This window comes from Coptis chinensis, chromosome 2, assembly GCF_015680905.1.
Source record: "Coptis chinensis isolate HL-2020 chromosome 2, ASM1568090v1, whole genome shotgun sequence".
Taxonomy (NCBI): domain Eukaryota; kingdom Viridiplantae; phylum Streptophyta; class Magnoliopsida; order Ranunculales; family Ranunculaceae; genus Coptis; species Coptis chinensis.
The window spans coordinates 71,693,927-71,717,163 of NC_141457.1; the positions used below are offsets into that span (position 1 = coordinate 71,693,927).

Consider the following 23,237-nt stretch of genomic DNA (forward strand, 5'->3'; position numbering starts at 1 on the left):
TAGTGGTGTTGGTATGTGGATGTTCAACTATTCGATTGGTTGGGCAGACCACATAATAAAGTAGCAAGGCATCCAGTGCCCTTCTTCATACTAGGAAGCATAAATCTATATGGCCCTCCTCCATGCATGGATTTGGTGGTAACCTCACGAATGCCTCAGGGAAGTATGTTGACTCTCCCAACCCAGATTTATTCAAGATATTCTTCTGAAACTGCAAACTTTCTTCTAAAAATTCCCCCAATAGTTTTGATCGATCCATGAAGGTGTCGTGGCTACATTTCAATGCATCTCTAGGTTTGTAGTAGGGGTGTGCACGGGTCGGTTCGGATCGGTTTTGGAGTAAAACCGAACACCGAACCGACCTTGTCGGTTTATGTATTACACGATCCGATCCGAACCGATACTCTAGTCTTAACTGATCCGAAACTGATCCGACTGTCTTCCCACCTAACTGATGTCCAATCCTATCCGATTGTTTCACAGTATTAACTGATATTAACTGAAATCAACCCAAAAAATCTGTGTTGTCTCAATTGATTTTGTGTTTTAGAGTTTTTTTATTTCATATTCGAGATGGGTTCAAGTTTGATGAAAATAATAAGATTTGAAGGTCTGGTTTGTTTGAATATGTCGTACTGGATATTTGGTAGAGACGGGGGTATAAAGGGAATTATGTCCTCTTTTATTTGGGTTGTTACGTGGTCAAAAAGTGAATTTAAAAGAGGGGGCACGTGCATACTTATTATTTTCTGCAGTACTTAAAAAGTGAATTTAAAAGAGGGGGCACGTGAATTCTTGTTACGTGGTCAAAAAGTGAATTTAAAAGAGGGGGCAAGTATGCTCTTCATACGTGGGGACAAATAGGGTAGAGTATTCATGCAACAAATTTGTTGGTATACGTGCTTTATTCGTTGGTTTTTGTACGTAACAAACACATAGCGGGTCGGGTCGGATTATTTCGGGTTTAATAAATATAAACCGACAACTGAACCGACTTAGTCGGTTTTGTAAATTTCTCAACCAATCCAAACCGATACTAAATAGATGACCGCCCATATGACTCAGTTCGGATCAGGTTGGTCGGTTTTTTCGGTTATGGCGGATTTATGCACACCCCTAGTTTGTAGCATGCGAAGTCGACTAGAAAAACCTTGCGAGAATGACTTATGTAAAACTTTAAAGAAAAGGAGATAATGAACATCGAAAAAAAAAACACATTTGTAAAACTAAGATAATCGACATGGAATAAGAGAAAGCCAATATAACAGCTAAAGCTCGATGGGGAAAATGAAAGGGCCATAATTTCACGAGTGGAGGAATGAAGAAAGACCAACAAGGGGAACAACTGTCGATACTCGATCTTAAGTCTCTAACTCAAAAAATAATGAATATGAACTGAGTGTAGAAGCTATTAAAGTCACAGTTGTATACATAACACATCAAGATAAAAAAGCCAGAGAAAATTGTAGAGTCGAATGCATCTACTTTGTGCTTATATAGCAGGAGGCATTATAGAAAAATTCCTACCAGTTATTAAGTTGGATTTAAGCATATGGCATAGATACAAGTTATATGCATCCACATGGTCTTGAGTTTGAGGCAAGTACAATGTCGACGATACACATTAATGAATTTTGGATTAACACTCTGAAGGAATTTAGTCAAGAAGGAAACTCAGAAAACAGAAGTGTTGCTATCCAACCAGTCCAACCCTCTTCCACACATTCAAATCTAATAGATAGACAACAGTTTAAATAAAAAGGCTTCCTTGCATAGTTTTTAATATACATTAGATACAATCCACAACTAGAAAAAGAAGCTAGAGCAGGAATGAGTACGAGACTGAAAAATAGGATCCATCAAACTCTTGCACCAAGTTCTTGATTCCCAGAGGTCATGCTTTCTGAATCCTTCCTACAAGGTAATAATAATGGCTTGCGCTTTATAAAGTTCATAAGGCTGACAAGGAGAGAAAGGCAGAGTTATGCGGGTCTTTCAGTAGGTTACGTGGAATACATATTTTGCTCAAAGACAACATTTCTTGGATCATTTGCCTTGCTTGGATCGATTGTACCTCAGGATGTAGGTGTAGTGAAGAAGTTGCGAAAAGCTGGATGGAAACTCAGAAAACAGAAGTGTTGCTATCCAACAAGTACAACCCTCTTCCACACATTCAAATCCAACGTATACTACACAAAGACGAAATAAAGTTTCAAGAGACTATCAGAAAAATAAAAACTCAATATTATCTCCAATGTCTAATTCTTTGCTACACCAACCCATCCAACCTTTTCTCACATCTTCCTCACGTTCAGTTTCCTCATCCCAACTCACCAAATGCTCTCCACTAGTAGAACCTCCAGTTTTCTCTTATTTTCTTAAAATGATTTATATTATGAGGTATGTACGACTAATCCACTAGAATGATGGAGATCCATTTTATCCAATGGAATTAGAGTATAGGGAATATGTTTGTAAATTGTTATGTGTGCTTATATAATATCTTGGAATCAGAGTGATAGCGCAAGGCATAGTCAAAATCCTTCTGCATATGTTTCTTCACCTTCGTTAGAGAATTCACAACATGGTCAGTTTTTACAGATTGTGCCAGTTCGATCGTCTAAAAGCTCTTTGAAGGTTATGCTCTTACATGGGAATTTGGATATTTGGGTCTATGAGGTGAAAAACCTACCCAACATGGATATGTTTCATAAGACCTTAACCGATATGTTTGTGAAACGGCTTGGGAATGTTACAAACAAAATTGAAGGGCATGTATCAAAGGTAACCAGTGATCCCTATGTCACTGTTTTAGTGGCCAATGCTGTCGTCGGCAGAAGTTACGTTATTAGTAATAACGATAACCCAGTTTGGACACAACATTTTAGTGTTCCTATTGTACATCATGCTGCAGAAGCACATTTTATTGTTAAGGACAGTGATATTGTGGGGTCCCAAGATATTGCAGTCGTGGCAATCCCAGTAGAGAATATAATATCAGGAAACAAAATTGAATGATCTTTTCCAATTCTTAATATGTCAAACAAGAAGCCATGTAAGCCTGGAGCTGTATTGAAGATATCTATTCAATACATGCCAATTGAGAGACTGACTGCTTACCATCATGGAGTTGGGTGCGGTCCCAATTACACAGGAGTTCTAGGTACATACTTCCCTCAGGCAAGGAGGGAAGCTAACATTATACCAAGATGCCCATGTTCCTGACGGTTGCCTTCCCGCTTTGAAGCTCGAAGGTGGGGCGCCTTATGAGCATGGGAAATGTTGGCATGACATATTCAATGCAGTTAGTCAAGCCCGACGCTTGATTTATATTACTGGTTGGTTAGTGTAGCACAAAGTTCGATTAGTTCGAGATGTTGCTTCTGGATCAGATGTCGCTCTAGAGGATTTTCTCAAGTCCAAGTCGTAGGAAGGTGTGAGGGTGCTGCTTTTGATATGGGATGATCTTACTTCAAGAAGCATCTTGGGTTATCAAACAGTAAGATTTACGAGCTCTTCTTGGATTCATGATGCTGCTGTATTTTATATTCAATATATTTTTTTTATAAACTCTTTATAGTAGAGATTGTTGCTTACAACCAAACCCAAGAAACGTCAACAAAATCAAACCGAACCCCACACACACACACACACACACAAAATACATATTCCTGAATGCAATGAAGAATTAGTAGCAGGTTTAGTAAAAGTTACCCTAGATTGGTAGTGTAAAATTTTAAATAACTGTTGCATATGAAGAAGAATGGTGTATAACCTGATCTCATTTTGTGTTTATGCATTTGTGCATGGATTCTTTCTTCTTTCCTTTCCTTTTATTTTCTTTAGATATTTTTGTATGTCACAAGAATGTATTATCTTACACGGACCTTTCATAAAGTGTTTATCAACTTTGTACCCAAACTTCACTGCCTGAGGAAGATACTAAGTGAGCTCAAAATAAATTGTTGAGGCTTTAGAATCGCATTGGTTATGAGGTCATTTAAAGATGACGCATACTCCAATTTTACTTCCAGTACCAAATTAAACCAATGTGATTTGTTTTAATATCCTGGACTAGCAAGGAAGTATACGGTCTAATTCCCAGGCCTACATAAGGACTTCTTCTACCAAAAGAATCCTATTAATACTTAACTTCCTAAGCAAACCTATCTAATAAGAATCCTATTAATACTAAACTTCTAATGACATAAAAAAACCTAATCAATTAACCTAAACAAACCTATATATATAAAAAACCAATGATCCTCCTAACACAAAACAAAAAACACAGGTAATTAAACTTTCAGTTTTTTCTTTTATTTTGATTTACATTAGTTTTACATATATAACTGAGTTCCTTTTCTTTTCTTCATTGCATATAATAGAAGATATTCAATCAAGGCTTCAGAAAGAGTTAACAAAAATGGATAAGGTAAACTATTTCTTTTCCAGTATCTTATTTTATAATTTTGTTGATTTCTCTTTTATGATTCAACTTATGATTAAAAAAAAATTAAATATTAAAGTTTAAACACATGAGATATTAGCGTAAGCCTGTAATGGTTTGTTTGTTTTTTTTTTTTTTTTTTTAATTCAAATTATATTGAACTATATTGAACTTAAGACCTGTATTAGTGTAACAACCACTCATTATTAACTGTTCCTGGAACCCCTCTTACCCCTCCTCTTTATAATTCTTCTCAATATTCTGAAATCAGTGGGACTGTGGGAGAGACAAGTCTCGAGTTGAAGCTATTGAGTCAATCAATCCAACACCACAATTATTTTATCTTAAAGAACTTCAACATCAAATCTTCCATTATATAATTTTATATACTTAGCAACATATTACCGCTAAAAGTTTATCTGAAAATAGAACAAAAGAACAACCTATTCAGCAATCCCAGTGTAAGCAAGTGAAAGGTCCTTTTGAACCAGAATGACTTTCTCATCCAAAATGTCTCTGTCCCGAAGTTTGTGTGCATGCTTTTCCAATTTGAATAGTAGTTTTGCCTCGATCTTTTTTAGATGCCTTTGCCTTGATGCTCTCAACCTACATCAAGTTAAAATGTCTTACAAAGATTATTCATGTATTGAACTTCTTATGTTGCTTTGTCTCTTTAGCTATAGAACCTACCTCTTCTTTTAGTCAAATCTCAGCCAACACCAACTTTTGATTAGGTTCAACAAGACGAGCTTGAACAACAGATTTCTCAGCTAGCTCAACCTTAGACTTTCCACAACACCCCTTAAAGTTTCCTCTAATTCCTTGGTATGTATTGTTTCATTGAGCAACTCTTTCAAATACCAGAAATAAGCAATTTCTACATGATTGAACCATATCTTTTAGGTTGAATTTTAGTTTTCTTCTAGAGATATATCTCCTTGGTCCAAAAAGTGTTGTTAAAGGTTATGTTAAAAGGGGGTAGGTTGTCCTTTATGAACTTAAATGAAAGAGCTTATAGGCTTTAGGGAGATGAAATCTTCTGTACATAACCTATGAAATTAACATACTATTTAATTTATGATGTCTAAAGTGATTGGTCCCAACTATTTACAGACTTATACAGTAATATCCCGGTCGATCAATAACGAAGATAATGATAATTAAAACATGAAAAGTAAAAAACGCCCAAATCAATGTATCCAGAAATCTCAAATAAGTTTATTTTCTGTGTGGAAGTTTTCCGAAAATGGTGTTGGGAACTTCGATATGATGAAATTATATGAAATATAAGAGCAGGCCTAAGGAGAACATATTAACTTTCAAATCATCCATATGCTTTAAAATTTATTTCAAGGGGGAAAGGTGTGTGTGTATAGGGTACAATATAGTATATATATGTATGTAGAGTATAAGAAAATGCTTGTTTTTATATCAAAATTATGTAATGCTGGAACCAAGTTTAGTGGTATATATATACCTGCTTAGAGTCTCCCACAATATCGGTTATAACTCCATATCCATCTTCCATGACATTTCTCCTTCCTCTCCTACTGGCCACAAAAAAAAAATTCCTTCCGTCTCAAACTCAGGAAAAGTTCTGCAGGGAAGTAGCACCTATTCACTATAGCCCACTTTGACACACATTTAGTATCCTCCCACAAAGCCTGCAAAACAGTAAAAGATCCATCAATAAAAGAAAACCTAAAATAATGCATGTTCTAAAAATACCAAATTACTATAAGCCCTGACAATGGTGAGACTGCATATTTCTGGATAATATAAACTAATGTAATTTTTAAAATGCAGCTCATGGAGTATGAAACCAAACATAATATTTTACTCAAGATAGCGTTGAGGGAAATTCTAATCAAGGAAAAAATTCAAGGAGAACCAGTTTACATATCAAAGATTGAAAACAACCAATACGCTGCAGATGTCATAATAGATTTGCCGATAATGAGAGAAATCTTCAAAAATCCAAATTATCCTATAAGCCAATCATTTCCGAAAACGTATCAAGCTAAGAAAGTGGACTCAAAAAATGCGGCTGCAAGAAACGTTATCCACTTTCTACAGCAGATATACAAATTTGAAGTTTTAGACGTCGACTACAAAGAAGTCATTACTAAACGTGAAGAGCTATAGGAAGCAAAGACTAGAGAAAAACAACTTCATCAATATATTGAAAACTTGAGAAACGAAAATGACTATTTGAAGTCAATAAATGAAGCAATTGCTTATAGGAGGACAAAATTTGGAAATGGACTACCTAAGCATCCCAAATAATTGATCAGAATTGGATGAGGATTAGCATAGTGTTAGATCCATCAAATTTTTTTTTTGTTGTTTTCGAGATGAATTATCTATTAGGATCAGGATCACAATAGTGTAAGTTGTTTTCGAGATGAATTATCTATTGGATCATGATTACAATAATGTTAATTTATATGAAATCCATCAAATTTATGTTTTAGTTTTTTCTGGTTTCAATTATCTATAGTTCATCATAACTTAATGAAATATTTATTTTTCTCTACATTTGTCTTTACTTTTACATAAAAATTAAGTTTTACATTTGTTGTACAGATGAAGTCATACAACCGACTCCCAATAATCACGACAGACATGTACACAGGTTTAGATGATACTACTGCCAACTTAATGGTTAGAGAAAAACATTTCAGCACTATCACAGTCACAAAAACCCCTGAAATTGTAATGGATTTCAATGCTGATGAAGAAATTGCATAATGTATTGAAAAAAACGGAATTGGCTCAAGGAATGAAGGATTTGTCAATAGAGTATTCAAGATGAAACTCGAGAAATTTATGATGAATTTACGCAACAGCCAATATTTTGAAAAAGGTAAATCAATACGTTTGACATTTATTGATTGTTAAAAATTAACAAATCAATGATAGAGATAAAAAAATGATAATTAATAATAATTTTTTTACAACTATCTACAGGATAAATTTTCGAACCCGAAGATTTCCAAGAGCAAATATTTTTTTTTATTTTTACAGGCTGTAGAAAAGAAAGAATATGACAACAACGAGGAAAACAAGGTTTACATGGAACAAAATGAAAACGGAAAAGCATACTACACATACCCAACTGTAGCAGAAGCAACTTAGAGGACATTTGAATTAGAAAACGAACAAGTTTTCTATATCAACAACACATAAACCATCAGAGCGTGACAGGCAGAGCACTATGAATAAAAGCTTACTATTTATGAACATTACTCACTATTGAAACTGTTATTTAAAAATTTAGTTTAAATTATGTCTAGCTAATGGAACTATGTCATGATCAATTAGCCAATAGTTTAATGTTTATCAATTATGCCAATTCTTTTGTTTATCTATCCTCTAACATATTATTATTATCTTGAGACTACTTTGAATATGAATTAGATTAAGGTCTAATGCAATAGCTATACACACAAGAATATGAATCTTCAATAACTCATTCCCTATAGTGTGCAATATCTTATCCTACTTCATAACAGAGCATGGTATTCTAATGAACCCACCCCCTAGACACTCACATTTGATGATTACCTTTTTGTATAATGCCATCAGATTGGAATCCTCAAAAGGAAAATATCCTTCCATAAGGACAAAAAAGATTACACCACACGACCACATATCTGCCTTTGCTCCATCGTACCCTTTAATGTTTACCACCTGAAAGAGACAATATTTGTATAAAGTAGAATCCAAAAGGAGAGACAGAAAGAGAAGAGAGGTATTGTAAGCTATTTTATGAAGCAGGAGATCATCCTAAATTCAAAACTACATACCCCTGGAGCAACATAGTTATGTGTTCCACATGTTGTATGAAGCAGTCCATCTTCCTAAAAGTTCAGTTAAATCTTTACAAGCATTGAAATATGACTTCTTAGTCATTGCTCCACAAAAACAAAATCTAATAATCATAGGGTATTCGCAGCAAAAGATGATTAATTGTTTGGAATAAACTTTTATTAGGCATAACTTTCACATTTACTAACAAGCAAAAAAAATGAAATAGATGCCACCACACTCACTCGAACTTGCTGAGGCAGTGCACTTAGTAAAAAATCTGAGACTTTAAGAGCTGCATTAGAATCGAGTAACAGATTCTCCGGTTGCAATAACCAGATAATGGAAAAGATGTCTAACTCTGTTCCAACTAATCAAGTTTGTGAAAGGGAGGATCACAAGGACAAAACAAGGGATAATATGGAGGAGCCTAGAATCCAAAACTTTTTTCACCTTGAGGTCCCTATGAAAAACACCTCTGCTGTGGCAGTAATCCACAACATTGATGACCTGGTGAAAATAATTTCTCACTTCATCTTCCTTTAACCTCCCATTACTAGCCTGTCATGAAGACAAGAAAAACAAATGGATCCATAGAACCCTATAATGACTGAATCCTACACCTTTAACCTAAGCTACATTGACACGAATGCGTGTATCCATATCAGACATGGATGCAAAGTGAATTGGAGGTAAATCACTTACAATATAAGTCTGATATGTGTCCGACACGTATCCGATACTAATTTTTTTCAAAACGTGTCCATGTAATATAGCATTAAACCAAACTGCTGAAGGGACCAAATGTATTGAACCAAGAGCTTACAATTTTGTCAAAGAGTTCACCACCAATCACTAATTCCAGAACAATGTATATCTTTGTATTGCTAACCATAACCTACACAAACAGCAATAAACTACGGTAGCTAGAAGTAGAGGTAGAGTAAAACATTCTACAATCAAAATCTTCCACGTGCATAAACAAATTACTGAAATTAGCAAAAGAGTGCGGACTCAGGCAATGCAGTGAATTCCCAATCTACACACTAGCTAGAGAACGCACAACTATTGGTCACAGTTCACTAATGAAACAATGAACTCATAAACAAGAGATCAATATATGCTGAAGATATATTATTGGGAAAACAATGTGATAGCCATCTTACCTCATACATTTGTATAACATTTGGGAATATATTAGAATTCGAATTGGATTACAAATTCGAATTAGCAATCCTTAAGTAAAGCCCAAAAAAACATGGAACCATTTGATATTACTGCCAAATTTCCTATAAAAATTGCGATCAACTCAAGACTCCACCCTCCTAACATGAATTTCATATAAAATTGAGAATTGGGTATGAAAATACCTGCTATGTAGTTCTCTGAGTTGGTTTTCGATTGGGTGAATCTGATCACGGAAAAATAGTTTTTGTGTAATGCCGCAGTTTCTTCATTTCACTCCCATATAGTTGTGTGCTTTTCATCTAAGGCAAGGTATGGGCGGTAAGTGAAAGTTTTCGATCATTTGATTTGGGTGTGTGCTCTGTAACTTAAATATAAGTTGCAATACAAATACCCGCTTAAAATATATCTTATAAAATTTGATGGGCCTAGGCCCAGTAGTACACGTAGATGTTTGAAAAAAAAAACTATTTTAAGATATATACAAAACTAAATTAGATCACTCCTACGAAATCATGCCTTATCTCCTATATATGTACCCAAACAAAAAAATAAAAATAAAAATTGCACTACACATATCGAAAAACCAGGTAGCCAACTTTCTTTCTCTTCTCCATTATTTACAATTCTTTTATGAGTTCATTTCATATTGATTAAGTTTTTTTTTTATATATATATTAAAGAATATTGGATAAAGAATTTATAAATTTTATTATGTATATTGCAGATAATGGCGTATGAAAATTACAGCTTATTTAAAAAAAAAATGCTAAAAGAAATTCTATAAGGACTTAACGTTCAACAAGATCCGGTCTACAACACAGAATTAGAGAACGGACGATTCAAAAGCACTGTAACATTAAAGGTACCAAAAGACTTATTCTTTAACAATGAAGACGTCGTAGTTAAGGAAATTGATGGAAGCACTACAGATTTTGTTGCAAAAGCGGAGGATTCAGCAGCTTTTCATGCAATACAGTTTATAAAGGATGAACGTGATATAGAAATTGAAGACTTCAATTTTAAAGAACTTATGAAGAAAAAGAAAAGAGGTTGAAGAGAAACAAAATCAACTCGATGGCCTCAGAAATATTATGCTAAAGTGTTTGGTTGATGATAAACACAACAAAGATAAGATATATTGCCTCGAAGAAAAAATTAAAGAAATGAAGGTCAAGGAGAAAAATGAAAAGAAGGACAAAAGCAACAAAGAGGAAAAGAATGGTTTCATAATAAAGAAAAGAAAACAATGAGAATTAGTATTTGAATACCAAAATTTTATTATATTGATCAAACAATATATTTTTTTTTTCTATTGAATGCTTATTTTAAACTTTATATATGCATTAGTTTCAATTATTAAGGTTGTTTTGAAAGAAGAATGTAGTCAAAACTTTTGAAAGAAGAATGTATGGCACTGCCAAATATGTAGTCAATCGTTCCAGTGATTCTATATTCTCTATAGAACTTTGTTTCTCCGGTCCTGTCGTGTTATTAAATAAAATTAACTCTTCAATAGGATCAACATCATATGTGTTGTCATCGAGTTCAACTGATGAGATATGCAATTGGGAATCAACAACTACTACAATTATCAGGCTGAAAACAAACCAACACTCCAACATAACTGCCAGGTAGGACTGCGCTAACGCCCAAGCCCATTACCTTACAATCAAATATGATATGTTGAACTACCTAGCTATAACTAATATATTTGAATATGGTAATGCAGTAGTGGTTAATCTTGAAACATATAGACAATTATTTGTTCAACTGACAAAAGAAAACATGCAATCCTAAAGACTTGCAACAAAAAGTTTCTAAATTGATATTACATTTTCAAAAAAAAAAAAAAAAAAAACTGCTCCTGACATATTCCTGATTAATGCTAAGAGAGAAAAAGGATATGAAACATTACACTGTGATCACCATAAGCTAGAAAATAATTTAACTAACCCAAACACACAAACTTGAAAAGTATCAGGAAATATTACAATTCAAAACATACAAAACTGCCCTCCAAAAACAAAAAAACTAACACCAACTTTCTAAAACAAACAAAACAGCAGTTGATATTTCTTAACAATATCCACAGCTACCTCAGCATCCAGCATATGTGACTTTGCTATCCATTTATGTGTTTGCAACAGCCACACATTTGTCTTACAAATCCACACTCTAACATATTACTCCTGATGCAGGTTTATTGCTAAACCTGTCAAATTAAACATCAAATATTCAATTCAGCCAAAACAGAAATTAGGAGAAAGAGGAAGAAACGACAAATAAGTTATATAAAGAAAATAACCTAAGAATGTGATTTGGAGGGTTTATACAACAACACACACACGCACAGATAAATTGAAAGGGGAAAGAAACCCTATTGTAGTAGCCATTTTCATAGATGGACCATAACATGTATTGGGCCAAGAGATAGGGTCAAGACCACAGTATATATTGGGCCAAGAGAGTGGGCCCAAGACCACACTATGGCCCATGAAGTAAACCTAAGAGAGAGATATAAAAAAGAGGAGAAGAGAAGAGGAGGAGAAGAAAAGAGGGGGAGAGGGAGGTGAACTACAGCGGCTTGATCACGAAATGGGTATGTAGGCCTAATTGGTGCAGCCGATCCAAAATACAGAGGGAATACGAGTAAAGTTAGAGGTGGCGGTAATTGGGTGCGACAAATGGCGCCATCTGTGGGGACGATGAGTAGAGAGATGTGGGTGAGAAAAAAAAATGTGGCCGCCAACACTTGGTAGGGTTTATGAAAACCAGAGAAAGGTGGCACCTTTCCAGAGAACAGGGAGAAAGATTCAATCTTGGGTATTTAAGTGGGGGTATTGTTTGGGTTTATTTGTTGCGTCTTCTTTATTGCATATGTATTCGAGGTTTGGGTTTGTGGGTGATGGGAGGAGCGTGTTTGATGAAATGAGTGTTAGAGATTTGGGTACTTGGAATGTGATGGTTTCTGGGTTTTGTCAGAATGGGAAGGCGGTTGAGGTGTTGGATGTTTTTAGAGAGATGTGTATGGAGGGTGTGAAGATGGATTCGATGACGGTATCGAGTATACTTCTTGTTTGCGCGCCGTTGAATGATCTTGTGACGGGGATGTTTGCACATGGTTATATTATTAAGAATGGTTTGGAATTTGATGTGTATGTTTATAATGCTTTGATTAATATGTATGCTAAGTTTAGTATGTTAGAGCTTACAAAGAGTATTTTTTACCAAATGATGGTACGTGATTTGGTTTCATGGAATTCGTTAATTGCTGCATACGAGCAAAATAGTGACCTGATTACTGCTCTTGGTTATTTTGTTGAGATGAAAAGGAATGGGTTTCGGCCTGATATTTTGACTTTTGTTAGTTTGGCATTTATTGTTGCTCAATCTGGGGACGCTGAAAATAGTGAGTCTGTACATTGTTTTATTATCAAGCTTAACTTAATTCGTGGTGATATCTTTATTGGCAATGTTGTTGTGGATATGTATTTGAAACTGGGCAATATAGATTATGTGTGTAGGGTCTTTGACGGAATGGATAGTAAAGATGTGATCTCTTGGAATACTTTGATCACAGGATATACTCAAAATGGTCTTGCGAGTGAGGCAATGGAGGTTTATAAGACAATGAGAGAGTGTGATGTAAGTGATGCAACTTGTGATTTGGGAGTTAATAGGGATGGAGAAGGGGGCTGAGAACCAGTCTTTGCCGGTACTTGAGGTTGGGATAGAGCTGTTTGAGATGGTGTTGATGGCTAAGAGGCCGCGTGAGTTATCCTATTTGGTGAGGGAGTCTCATACTTACTTATATGCGTAGCCTGAGAGAAGGGACTTGTTGGCTGGTGATGGTATTTGAGATGCTGTATGGGTTGGAGATGGAGGCTAAGACTCGGCCCTTGTTGGGGCTTGGGCTTGTGAAAAGGGACATGGAGGAGCTTCTCCTGGAGGCTGAAATGGAGGTCGGGATAATGTAATGGGCTGAGTTGTTTGCTATTGGGTAGGAGGGCGTGGGGCAATTGGTGCTGGGTTAGTGAGCCAGGGAAGACGGAAAAGGTGTCTCCTTTTGCTAAGGTTGCGAAACTGATAAGCCATGGTTTTGGTATCTACTGAAGTAAGGTTGTATTTGGCGAAAAATCCTCAAGCACAAGGTTCTTGAGTTAAAATTGGGTTAGACTGGATCAGGAGGTTGTCTCTGGTTCATAAGTTGTTGGTTCGTCATTGGACAAGGAAATTGGAAGTGTGACAACTGGTCTTGGGCAGTGGGGGATGTCTTTGTTGAGGGTGGAAAAAGTTTACAATATTTCAAGCGTATTGAGTGTCAAGCGGTAGGGAAGACGGAAAATGCGGAATGGCTGCCTTCCTGATTGTTCTGCCATGGCTAATCAAGAAAGTTATTCGGGATATGTCGCCAGCTGAAATAGAGATGATGGGGGTTCTGGGGATGTTTTATGAGCTAGTGGTGAGGCTGCGCGTAGTGGAGATGGGGCCTGAGAGGCTTGTTGGGGCTGTGTGGTAGCGAGAGATGGCGATGTGGTATATTGGAATGAAGCTCCAAAGGTGCTACTACCAGAGAATAATATCGTAAGTGTTTGATGAAGTGTGTGAGTTGGTGGAGTAGTACGCGGACTTAGGGAGTGTGGGTGATGGCGTAGTGTGGGAACTGGGGGTAAAGTGTGGGCAGTGGCGGACTAGAAGGGTGTGGACGATGGTAGCAGGATAGGTGTACCACCTCGGGTTTGTGCGGGGATGTTAAAAAGGGGTTTGACAATCACGTCGAGTATTGCCAGAATGGTGACGGGTCTAACAAGGGGCGGCACAGTCCCCTCCTTTGTGTTATTGGTGATTTTAGTTTTTGTAGAGTATTCAACGTAACAACATCGACAACGAGAAAGTTGGAGACAAGGGAACAATGGGATCAATAGATTGGGGCTGAGATCAACGGCTTGGGAACGTCTGAATACAGATGGTAAGATGATTACAAAAAATGTAGAGGGGCATACACCGTGACAGGTAACTCGTTTCTTTTACCGTCATGTACATAATGGACGAATGAGTAGCGACTCGGCAGTCAGCCTTGCCCCCGTCCTTGGTAGAGATGTATGTGGGGACAAATTGGGATTGTCCCCAGACCTAGTGGTATTCTGCGAACCTATTCGCTCTAGGAGGTTGCAGGCCATGAATGAGAAACATAGTCGTACACCTCAGGGTAAGACAGATTGTACATTGTCTAGAGTATATGTCCGCCGTTATATTTGTATACAAATACTCATGCTGAATAATGTTTAGCATTATATCTCACGTGTTATTTGTAGAACACTTAAGCATGATAGTTTCAGGTTACAGAGAAAGAGAAAGACTTGCGGTACTGACACTCGCTCCTTTTTGTGTATGAGATGGTATATGGATGATGTAGATAGATGATGGTCGTAGAACAAAATAGAAGCGTATCAAAACCTAATTATCTCTTAATAAGTAAAGCATGAGTAGGGTATCGTTCCACTTTTAAGTGTATGTTTATATGAAGGACAGGACTGGAAAGGGGGTTTGAAAGATTAAAAACTATGATTATAGATATTGTAGATTCTAATGCTAAATTAAACTAAACTAACTAAACTATTGAGAATTTATAAGAGAGGGAATTCAAGAGATTAGAATCCACCGATACTTTTGATCTTTGACTTTATGCTTCATGGTTATTCTCACAAGTAGACTACAATTAGGCAATCGAGCGAGTGCCGATGCCCTCTTGGACAAAACATCGTTAACGAATAACTCTACTTATGGTTGTTCCTATGTTTATGATATTAATATCTTCTTTCCTTTTATGTGAGCTTGGGCAGTTATTCAATGAATCACCATCTAAGGTAAACACAAAGAATACTTCCCTTACTCTAAAATAATACACAACTAGAAGAAAAGTAAAGAATAATAATATAATATTCAATTACAGTAAATAAAACTTTATTCTAGCATTATATTCAATTACAATAAATAAAAGCATGTTACTAGCAAATATTCAATTGCAATAAATAAAACCCTAAACTAGCATGATATTCGATTGCAATAAATAAAAATCTTAATCTATACTTCCATCCCCTGGTCTAGGCAATTGAACTAATAACTAAAAACATAAATAACTAACCTAATTGAAGAACACCATGAACCAAAAAAATCATCAAACGTTAGGCACCGGCTTCAGCTCCTCCGATCCCTTGAAGGAGAAGATTAGCCTTCCATAAAGAAGGAAGAACACGAAGAACGAGAAGAATAAGAGTCGAAGAACATAAGACTAGAAAGACTAATTTATTAAGACTCGACTAGTTAAAACTGAATCTTTTATTATTAATCTCTCTCTGCCTCAAGTTCTCGAGACAAGAGTATAAGCAAATTGGCAAATTACATGAGGCACTTAGGTAATCTATTTATAGGGATTACAATGAGTTCTAGAAGCATTCCAAACAGCCATTTGTTTCCTAATACAAATCAACTTCTTTCAAAGTCCAACTTCGTCTCCAAAACTGAGAAAGAAGTGGCTACAGTGTCGTTTCATGCGTCTGGACGCACGATCCATGTGTCTCAGATGCGAGCAATGCGTCTGGATGCATGATCCATGCGTCCCAGATGCAGAAGTCTATTTTCCCTTTTTTTACTCTATCTTTCTATCCTCTTTTGCAGGCTTTGGTCAAAGCAACGATCATTTTGCCCTGGGCTTCCAAATAGGCTTTAAAATAGGTCCAAGTCGCATCTTTAATAGCTTTAATTCCTTGGCCTTCTCCATGATTGTCCACGAGCTTCCCATGTGATCCTTAATGCTCTGAATTGCTCCATTTTACAAACACTATTAGTCTACTAAGATGGCTACACAAGAGGTATAACTGAGGGTCAAAATGCACTTTTTGAGCACTTATCATAACTCCCAACTAGCCTTTTGCTAGTCTTTTAGCAAATAAGATAAAAAATAGATAAATGATCAAAAATAACAAAAAATAAAATCCTAACTCACTTTTGCAGGCATCACGATTGCATTTACCATATGCAACAAGGCTTTAAACCTTTAAGTTCCCCAAAAAGGACGAGTTATAGTCTCGTGAGGGTTTTCAGGTGATATACCCACAAAATTAATGAATAGCATGTTCAAGAATGATAGTATTTTTCAGAGAGAGAAATTCCTTACCCACTTAGTGCTTACTCCAACAGACCGGTCTCCATTGCTAACTACATTGTTGCAAAGACTCATAGATTATGATGGGAGATAGTAAAATTGACAAAATTCTCAATCAAGGCTTATGTTTGTACTTAGTCAATCTCCTATACTCTCCTATCCAAGAAACAAAATCCCTCGTTTACCATAGGTAGATCATCTCGACTTTCAATCCTCACTGGTCATACTCTCATAAAAGAATCTCTCAGAAGATGGTCTACTATTTTACCTCATGTATGTGGGGAAAAGAATAATGAATATGAACATCCCACATACTACCTTGAAAAACAAACTTCTAGATGACAGTAGTCTCATGGAAAGAATGTCAATCACATATGAAGTGTCGGGTCCTTCACTTTAGCATCCTCTCACCTATTCTAGACTTCGTACCATACTGTAGTGATAAGTCATGGGTTGTAACTTGGCTTGGGTATTGGTTTGTGAAGGAAAGGTAAAAAGGATTCAAAGGTTGTTTATGAAAAACACTAAGGGTTTTGCTTCATTCTTTGGAAGATTTCTTCAAATTCTGTATTGTAGAGAAAATTCTTCTTTTGTCTTAGCTTTTCCATCCATTCTGTTCAACTTTTTTTTTTTTTTTTTTTTTTTTTTTTTATTATTATTAAAAGCTCAGTGGTATATCCTTGATTAGTACTGGATATGCTTGTTTTTCACTAGCTTCTTTCACTTAGAACAGAATGATGGTCTTCATTGTATCTCTATGATATTTCCTTTTTGGCTATACTCTTTGTCTGGAGTTGGGTAAAGGATAAAGGGTTTTGGAAGAAATGGCTTGATGTAAGGCTCAAAAGGGTTTAACATAATGGTCCTACTAGGTGGGATAAAGGCTGTTACTTGACTTATCAGTATGATACTCTGTTTCGAATAGATTACAAGACCTAATGGCTATCTCCCCAGTTGATGTCACTTCGTGATTAACCAAATCAACGAATAATGAGACTACATTACAATGACATAAAGAACTGAAAGATGTTGAGTCACTAAGACTCGGGTTTTTCGTAAGAACTCTCCAAATAATGGGTATAAAGCTTAAGTCTCACAGGCTAAGTCTAAAAAATTCTACTTCCAGTTTACTAGGGGTTAAATCTCTTTTCTAGCAAAAGTACACAAAATTGACCAAGTACTATGGTGGTGCCTTGATAAAGAATTCTATCAACAAGAACTATGTCCGAGCATAAGAAATAGTCTAAGCGGTAATGAAGTCAATAATATCAACTATCTATCAAACTCAACACTAAGCAGTATAGAATCTATATCCCAGACTCATCATTAAAATTCATTTTTCTCATGCTACTGATATAGAAACAAAAATATTTTTGTTTTTGAAAACTAATTTTTGAAATTCATTTCTCAAGTACGCCCTCCCCCAACTTGACATACACATTGTCCTCAATGTATAGAAATTAAGTAAATGAAATGAATGAGAAAAAGGGAAGATGTTACTATTGATGCCGAATATCAAAATTAATCCTAAAAATAAGAATATTTCCTTTTACCAATTTTTTAATTTTTTTTTGTTAGGTCTTTTTAAGTCAGATCCCTAAGACTATATACTATATCATGCATTATCAATTTGGAGTGAGGAGATCAGATTTTCTTACCCAAATCTGACGAATGTTTGGAGGAAGAGAAGGTCTCACCTTGTGGATCATCAAAAATACTCCTTGATATGATGGAAAGATTGTTGATGAAGTTGTTTCTCTACCTTGAACTATTTCAGGTCTGATGATTATGTGATAGGCCTTGTGGTTCCTCTGTGTAGAAGTTTGATGAAAATTTATCTTTCTAACAGGATAATAGTATCTGATGTGCCCTTTACCACCATAGTAATGATAATGGATGTCTGGCTGACTGCGCTCAAGGTGGGCGGTAGACTGGCTCACATACTTCTCTCGTTCAGACAATGATGGTGTAGAAAATGCTTCAGCAGTGCAATTCTTCTTATCAATATGGTCCACTTTCTGCTTTAGAAGACTCATTTTAGTTTCTAGATTCTGTTGTTTTTCCAAAACTTCTTTAAGCTGATTCTCTAGCAACTAATTTTTCTGGGTAGAAGTCTGTTGTTAATCCTTAAATGTAGAGTTCATCTTTTCAAGATATGATACTCTCTCTGTCAATTTTCCATTCTGCTCACTTAAATCTTAAATTTCATGCAGAGATTCCAAGAACATGGCTAGCAACGCCTCCGTGGTGGGGTTCTCAAGTTCATCACAGTTTTCTATAGATTGAGCACTTTCAATTGTATCTTCGAATGGGACGAATTCTTGTATCATGCTATCAAGGAAGTACACCTCTCCACCTACGGTGTCATCACAATCCTTATGCAACAAGTGAAAGATATTTATGTCCATGGACATCTTACCAAAGTTGATCTTCATTTCACCGTTGTGACAATTTATCAAAGCTTTTGCTGTAGTGAGGAAAGGTCGGCCTAGAATAATTGAAATTTTATCAAAGGCCTCCTAGGTGTCTATCATAATGAAATCCACTGGATAGTAGAAATTGGCTACTTGAACAAGAACATCCTCAACTATGCCTCTGGGAATCTTGGTAGAATGATTAGCTAACTTCAATTTGACTTTTGTAGGCCTTAGGTTCTCCAGGCCCAACGCTTGGTACACATGATATGGCAAGAGATTAACACTAGCACCAAGATCTAAAAGAGCATTACCTGTGAATCTTTCTCTTATCTTGCATGATATTGTAGGACTTCCTGGATCTTTGAGCTTGACTGGAGCTTGCTGATGGATAACAGATGTTGTTTGTCCACCTAGAAACGCTTGCTTTGGAACCTGAGTACTTCTCTTTATGTTGCATGCATCCTTCAAGAATTTGGCATATGATGGCAATTGCTTGATGGCTGTGAGAAAAGGGATATTGATTTTATCTTTCTCAAATGCCTCCTTCATCTCTAAAAATTGCTTGTCCTTTTTGTTTTGAACAAAAAACATATGAAAAGGTGCCTTTGGTACAAACACATCAGCATGTGTTTGCTCTTCTTTCACTTTGGCATTCTTGCATATCTTGTCTTGGTCATCTTGACAAATGGGAGTGGAAAGGATTTCCCCCACTTCTTTTCGAACTTCATTTGAAATCTTGACCGATTGCTTTGTAGCAATGTCATTATGAGAAGGTAAGTCAACCTTGTTGTCTATCTTCAATCCTGATTTGAGAGTAGTAACTGAGCTGACATGATCATGGAGGTGATCAGTACTAGAAGTTGTCCCAATGTGGCATACATCTTCACTCCTCAATATTGGTTCCAATAAGCTAGGATGAGTGGCTTGTGTCTTTACAGACAAAGCAGTAGTGAGTTGGTCGACCATGGCTTCTAGAGACTCCATTCTAGAACATTGACTTGCCTGAGATTGCTAGAGATTGAGCTGAGACTATACAATAAGCTCTAGAACACTTTCAAACTTCTGATTTTTCTGTGATAGCAAAGTAATTGCATTCTCCAGGTTGGCAGGTGTGGCATAATTTCTCCTAGGATCAGGCACTAACTCTCTACTTGTATTGGAATTCTGCTGAGAGTATAATTGTTGTTGAGGAACCAACTATGAAGCTTGACTTATCTATGGAATATAACTTTGATCTTGAGAACTTGGGAGTCCAGCGTTCTATCTCCAATAATTACTTTGAAAGTTATTACCACCTTGGTTGGGCCTCTGTAATGAGTTTATATTATACTCTCCAACTGATGCATGTTGATAGTAACCAGGACATTCTAGAGTTGCATGAGAAGTGTCCAAACAGACTTCACAGTATCGGCTAGCTTGCATGACTAGGAGAGATTTAGCTTGAGACTTGTTGATCTTGGAGGGATTCATAGAGAACTGGTTGAATTTCTTACTCAGAGTTTCAATGCTGGTGGCCAGGCTGGCCAATGTAGACTTCAGTTCTTGATCTGCTTGTTCATGTGTTTGGTAACCAAATTGCTTTGGTTCCCCTCCACTCTAGCGACATCCTTGTTGCTAGTAGTCCATTGTTGTGTTTCTTCAGCTAAATTCTCGAGAAAGTTATAAGCTTCCTCTCCATCCATTGATGTAAACTTACCTTTGTGCATTGAATGTATCATCTGCTTGTTCATCATTGAGAGTCCTTGATAGAAAAAATGAGCCAGTGTGCTCTTGTTATATCCATGATGTGGACACGAGACTAGCAGATTGTTGAATCGCTTCCAACTATAATGATATTCTTCAGTTGCTTTTCCTTTAAAATTACTGATAGCTTGCTGCATGGCATCAGTCTTCTGGGGTGGGTATAACTTGTTCATAAACTTCATTCTCAACTTCTCCCAATTACCTATTGAATTGATCAGCTGTGCAGTTAACCATTCAGAGGCTTTACCTTCGAGTGAGAGCGGAAAAAGAATCAACTTGATACTCTCATATTTGATATTCTGGTTCTTGAAAGTTCTGAGGACTGATAGAAATTTGTTCATGTGAACATATGGCTGAACATTGTCTGAACCATTGAACTTTGGAAGCATAGAGATTATTGATGCTCTAAGTTCAAACTGGTTAGATTCTGTCTCTGGAAAAACAATACTACTGGGTGAGTCTCCAATGATTGGCGAATAGAAATCGCTCAGCTTCTTCCTCTGTTGTGCTTGCATGGGTAGGAAAGCTTCACCATTATTCGGTTCCATAACACCTCCATCATTACGTGAGGCCATTGTATCAATCTCGTCTAGTATTCTTGTGAGTCGGTTGTTGAACCTTTTCCACTGTTGTGTTCTTACCGGACGGCGATATGGACAACGGGGCATACACTAGAAAATGTTATGCGAAAAATGACGAACACTATTCTACTATGCTTGAATGCAATTAAACTAATATGCAACTATTCTAAATTATACTAATATGCAAAACTACTGTCCTTCAACTGGGTTGGGCTTTGCAGCTAGTATCTCGCCCGTTGTCTAAAGCTGTCTCTTTTAGGGTTATGGTAAATCACTTTGATTGCTTAAGTACCACGGCCGACAGACGATAGTCCATTTGTCAAGATTCAGACAAGAAACACTAGAGTTTGATATTTCACTGTGTTGGCTTACAACTTCAATTGTTGAAAATGTCCTAAATGCAATTATACTAGAAAGCAATAAAACTAAATTATGATACAACTATACTAAGAATGAAATAAAAAGAATGAAGATTCGACTAACCTGGATGGTAGATCTTGTCTTCGAGATGTCCTTCAAACTTCTCTCTTTCTCAAAAGGATGGATGATGTGGCTAAAATTACCTCAAAATCCAAAGTTCTAATCTTGAAAGAAAACGTTAAACATAAACAACTTAAAACGGCAGCGGCGTCATTTGACACTCGCTTCTTTTTGTGTATGAGATGGTATATGGATGATGTAGATAGATGATGGTCATTGAACAAAATAGAAGCGTATCAAAACCTAATTATCCCTCAATAAGTAAAGGATGAGTAAGGTATCGTTCCACTTTTAAGTGTATGTTTATATGAATGACAGGACTGGAAAGGGGGTTTGAGGGATTAAAAACTATGATTATAGATATTGTAGATAATAATGCTAAACTAAACTAAACTAACTAAACTACTGAGAATTTATAAGAGAGGGAATTCAAGAGATTAGAATCCACCGATACTTTTGATCTTTGACTTTATGCTTCATGGTTGTTCTCACAAGTAGACTACAATTAGACAATCGAGCGAGTGCTGATACCCTCTTGGACAAAACATCGTTAACGAATAACTCTACTTAAGGTTGTTCCTATGTTTATGCTATTAATATCTTATTTCCTTTTATGTAAGCTTGGGTAGCTATTCAATGAATCACTATCTAAGGCAAACACAAAGAATACTTCCCTTACTCTAAAATAATACACAACTAGAAGAAAAGTAGAGAATAATAGTATAATATTCAATTACAATAAATAAAACCCTATTCTAGCATTATATTCAATTACAATAAATAAAAGCATGTCACTAGCAAATATTCAATTGCAATAAATAAAAACCTTAATCTATACTTCCATCCCCTGGTCTGGGCAATGGAACTAATAATTAAAAACATAAAGAACTAACCTGATTGAAGAACACAATGAACCAGAAAAATCATCAAACCTTAAGCATCGACTTCCTCTCCTCCCTTGAAGGAGAAGATTAGCCTTCCATAAAGAAGGAAGAACACGAAGAACGAGAAGAAGAAGAGTTGAAGAACATAAGACTAGAAAGACAAATTTATTAAGACTCGACTAGTTAAAGCCGAATCTTTTATTATTAATCTCTCTTTGCCTCAAGTTCTGGAGACAAAAGTATAAGTGAATTAGCAAATTACATGAGGCACTTAGGTCCTCTATTTATAAGGGTTACAATAAGTTCTAGAAGCATTCCAAACCGCCATTTGTTTCCTAATACAAATCAACTTCTTTCAAAGTCTAACTTCGTCTCCAAAACTGAGAAAGAAGTGGCTACAGTGTTGTTTCATGCATTTGGACGCACGATCCATGCATCTCAGATGCGAGCAATGCATCTGGATGCACGATCCATGCGTCCCAGATGCGAAAGTCTATTTTCCCTTTTTTTGCTCTATCTTTC

General features: G+C 36.1%; 1 protein-coding gene and 1 pseudogene across 1 annotated transcript; one reads left to right on the plus strand and one right to left on the minus strand.

The window, feature by feature from the left end:
- Positions 1–4,890: 4,890 nt before the first annotated feature.
- LOC147517599 (CBL-interacting serine/threonine-protein kinase 23-like) lies at positions 4,891–9,447 on the minus strand (the record flags this gene model as incomplete). The annotated part of the gene is made up of 8 exons (XM_086593641.1): positions 4,891–5,053; positions 6,062–6,111; positions 8,015–8,140; positions 8,257–8,310; positions 8,503–8,585; positions 8,713–8,818; positions 9,084–9,155; positions 9,424–9,447. Coding segments are annotated over 8 exons (678 nt in total), but the record flags the coding sequence as incomplete, so codon positions are not given.
- A 2,734-nt stretch (positions 9,448–12,181) lies between these two features.
- On the plus strand, positions 12,182–13,144 carry LOC147517600 (pentatricopeptide repeat-containing protein At4g33990 pseudogene; annotated as a pseudogene).
- The last annotated feature ends 10,093 nt before the right edge of the window (positions 13,145–23,237 follow it).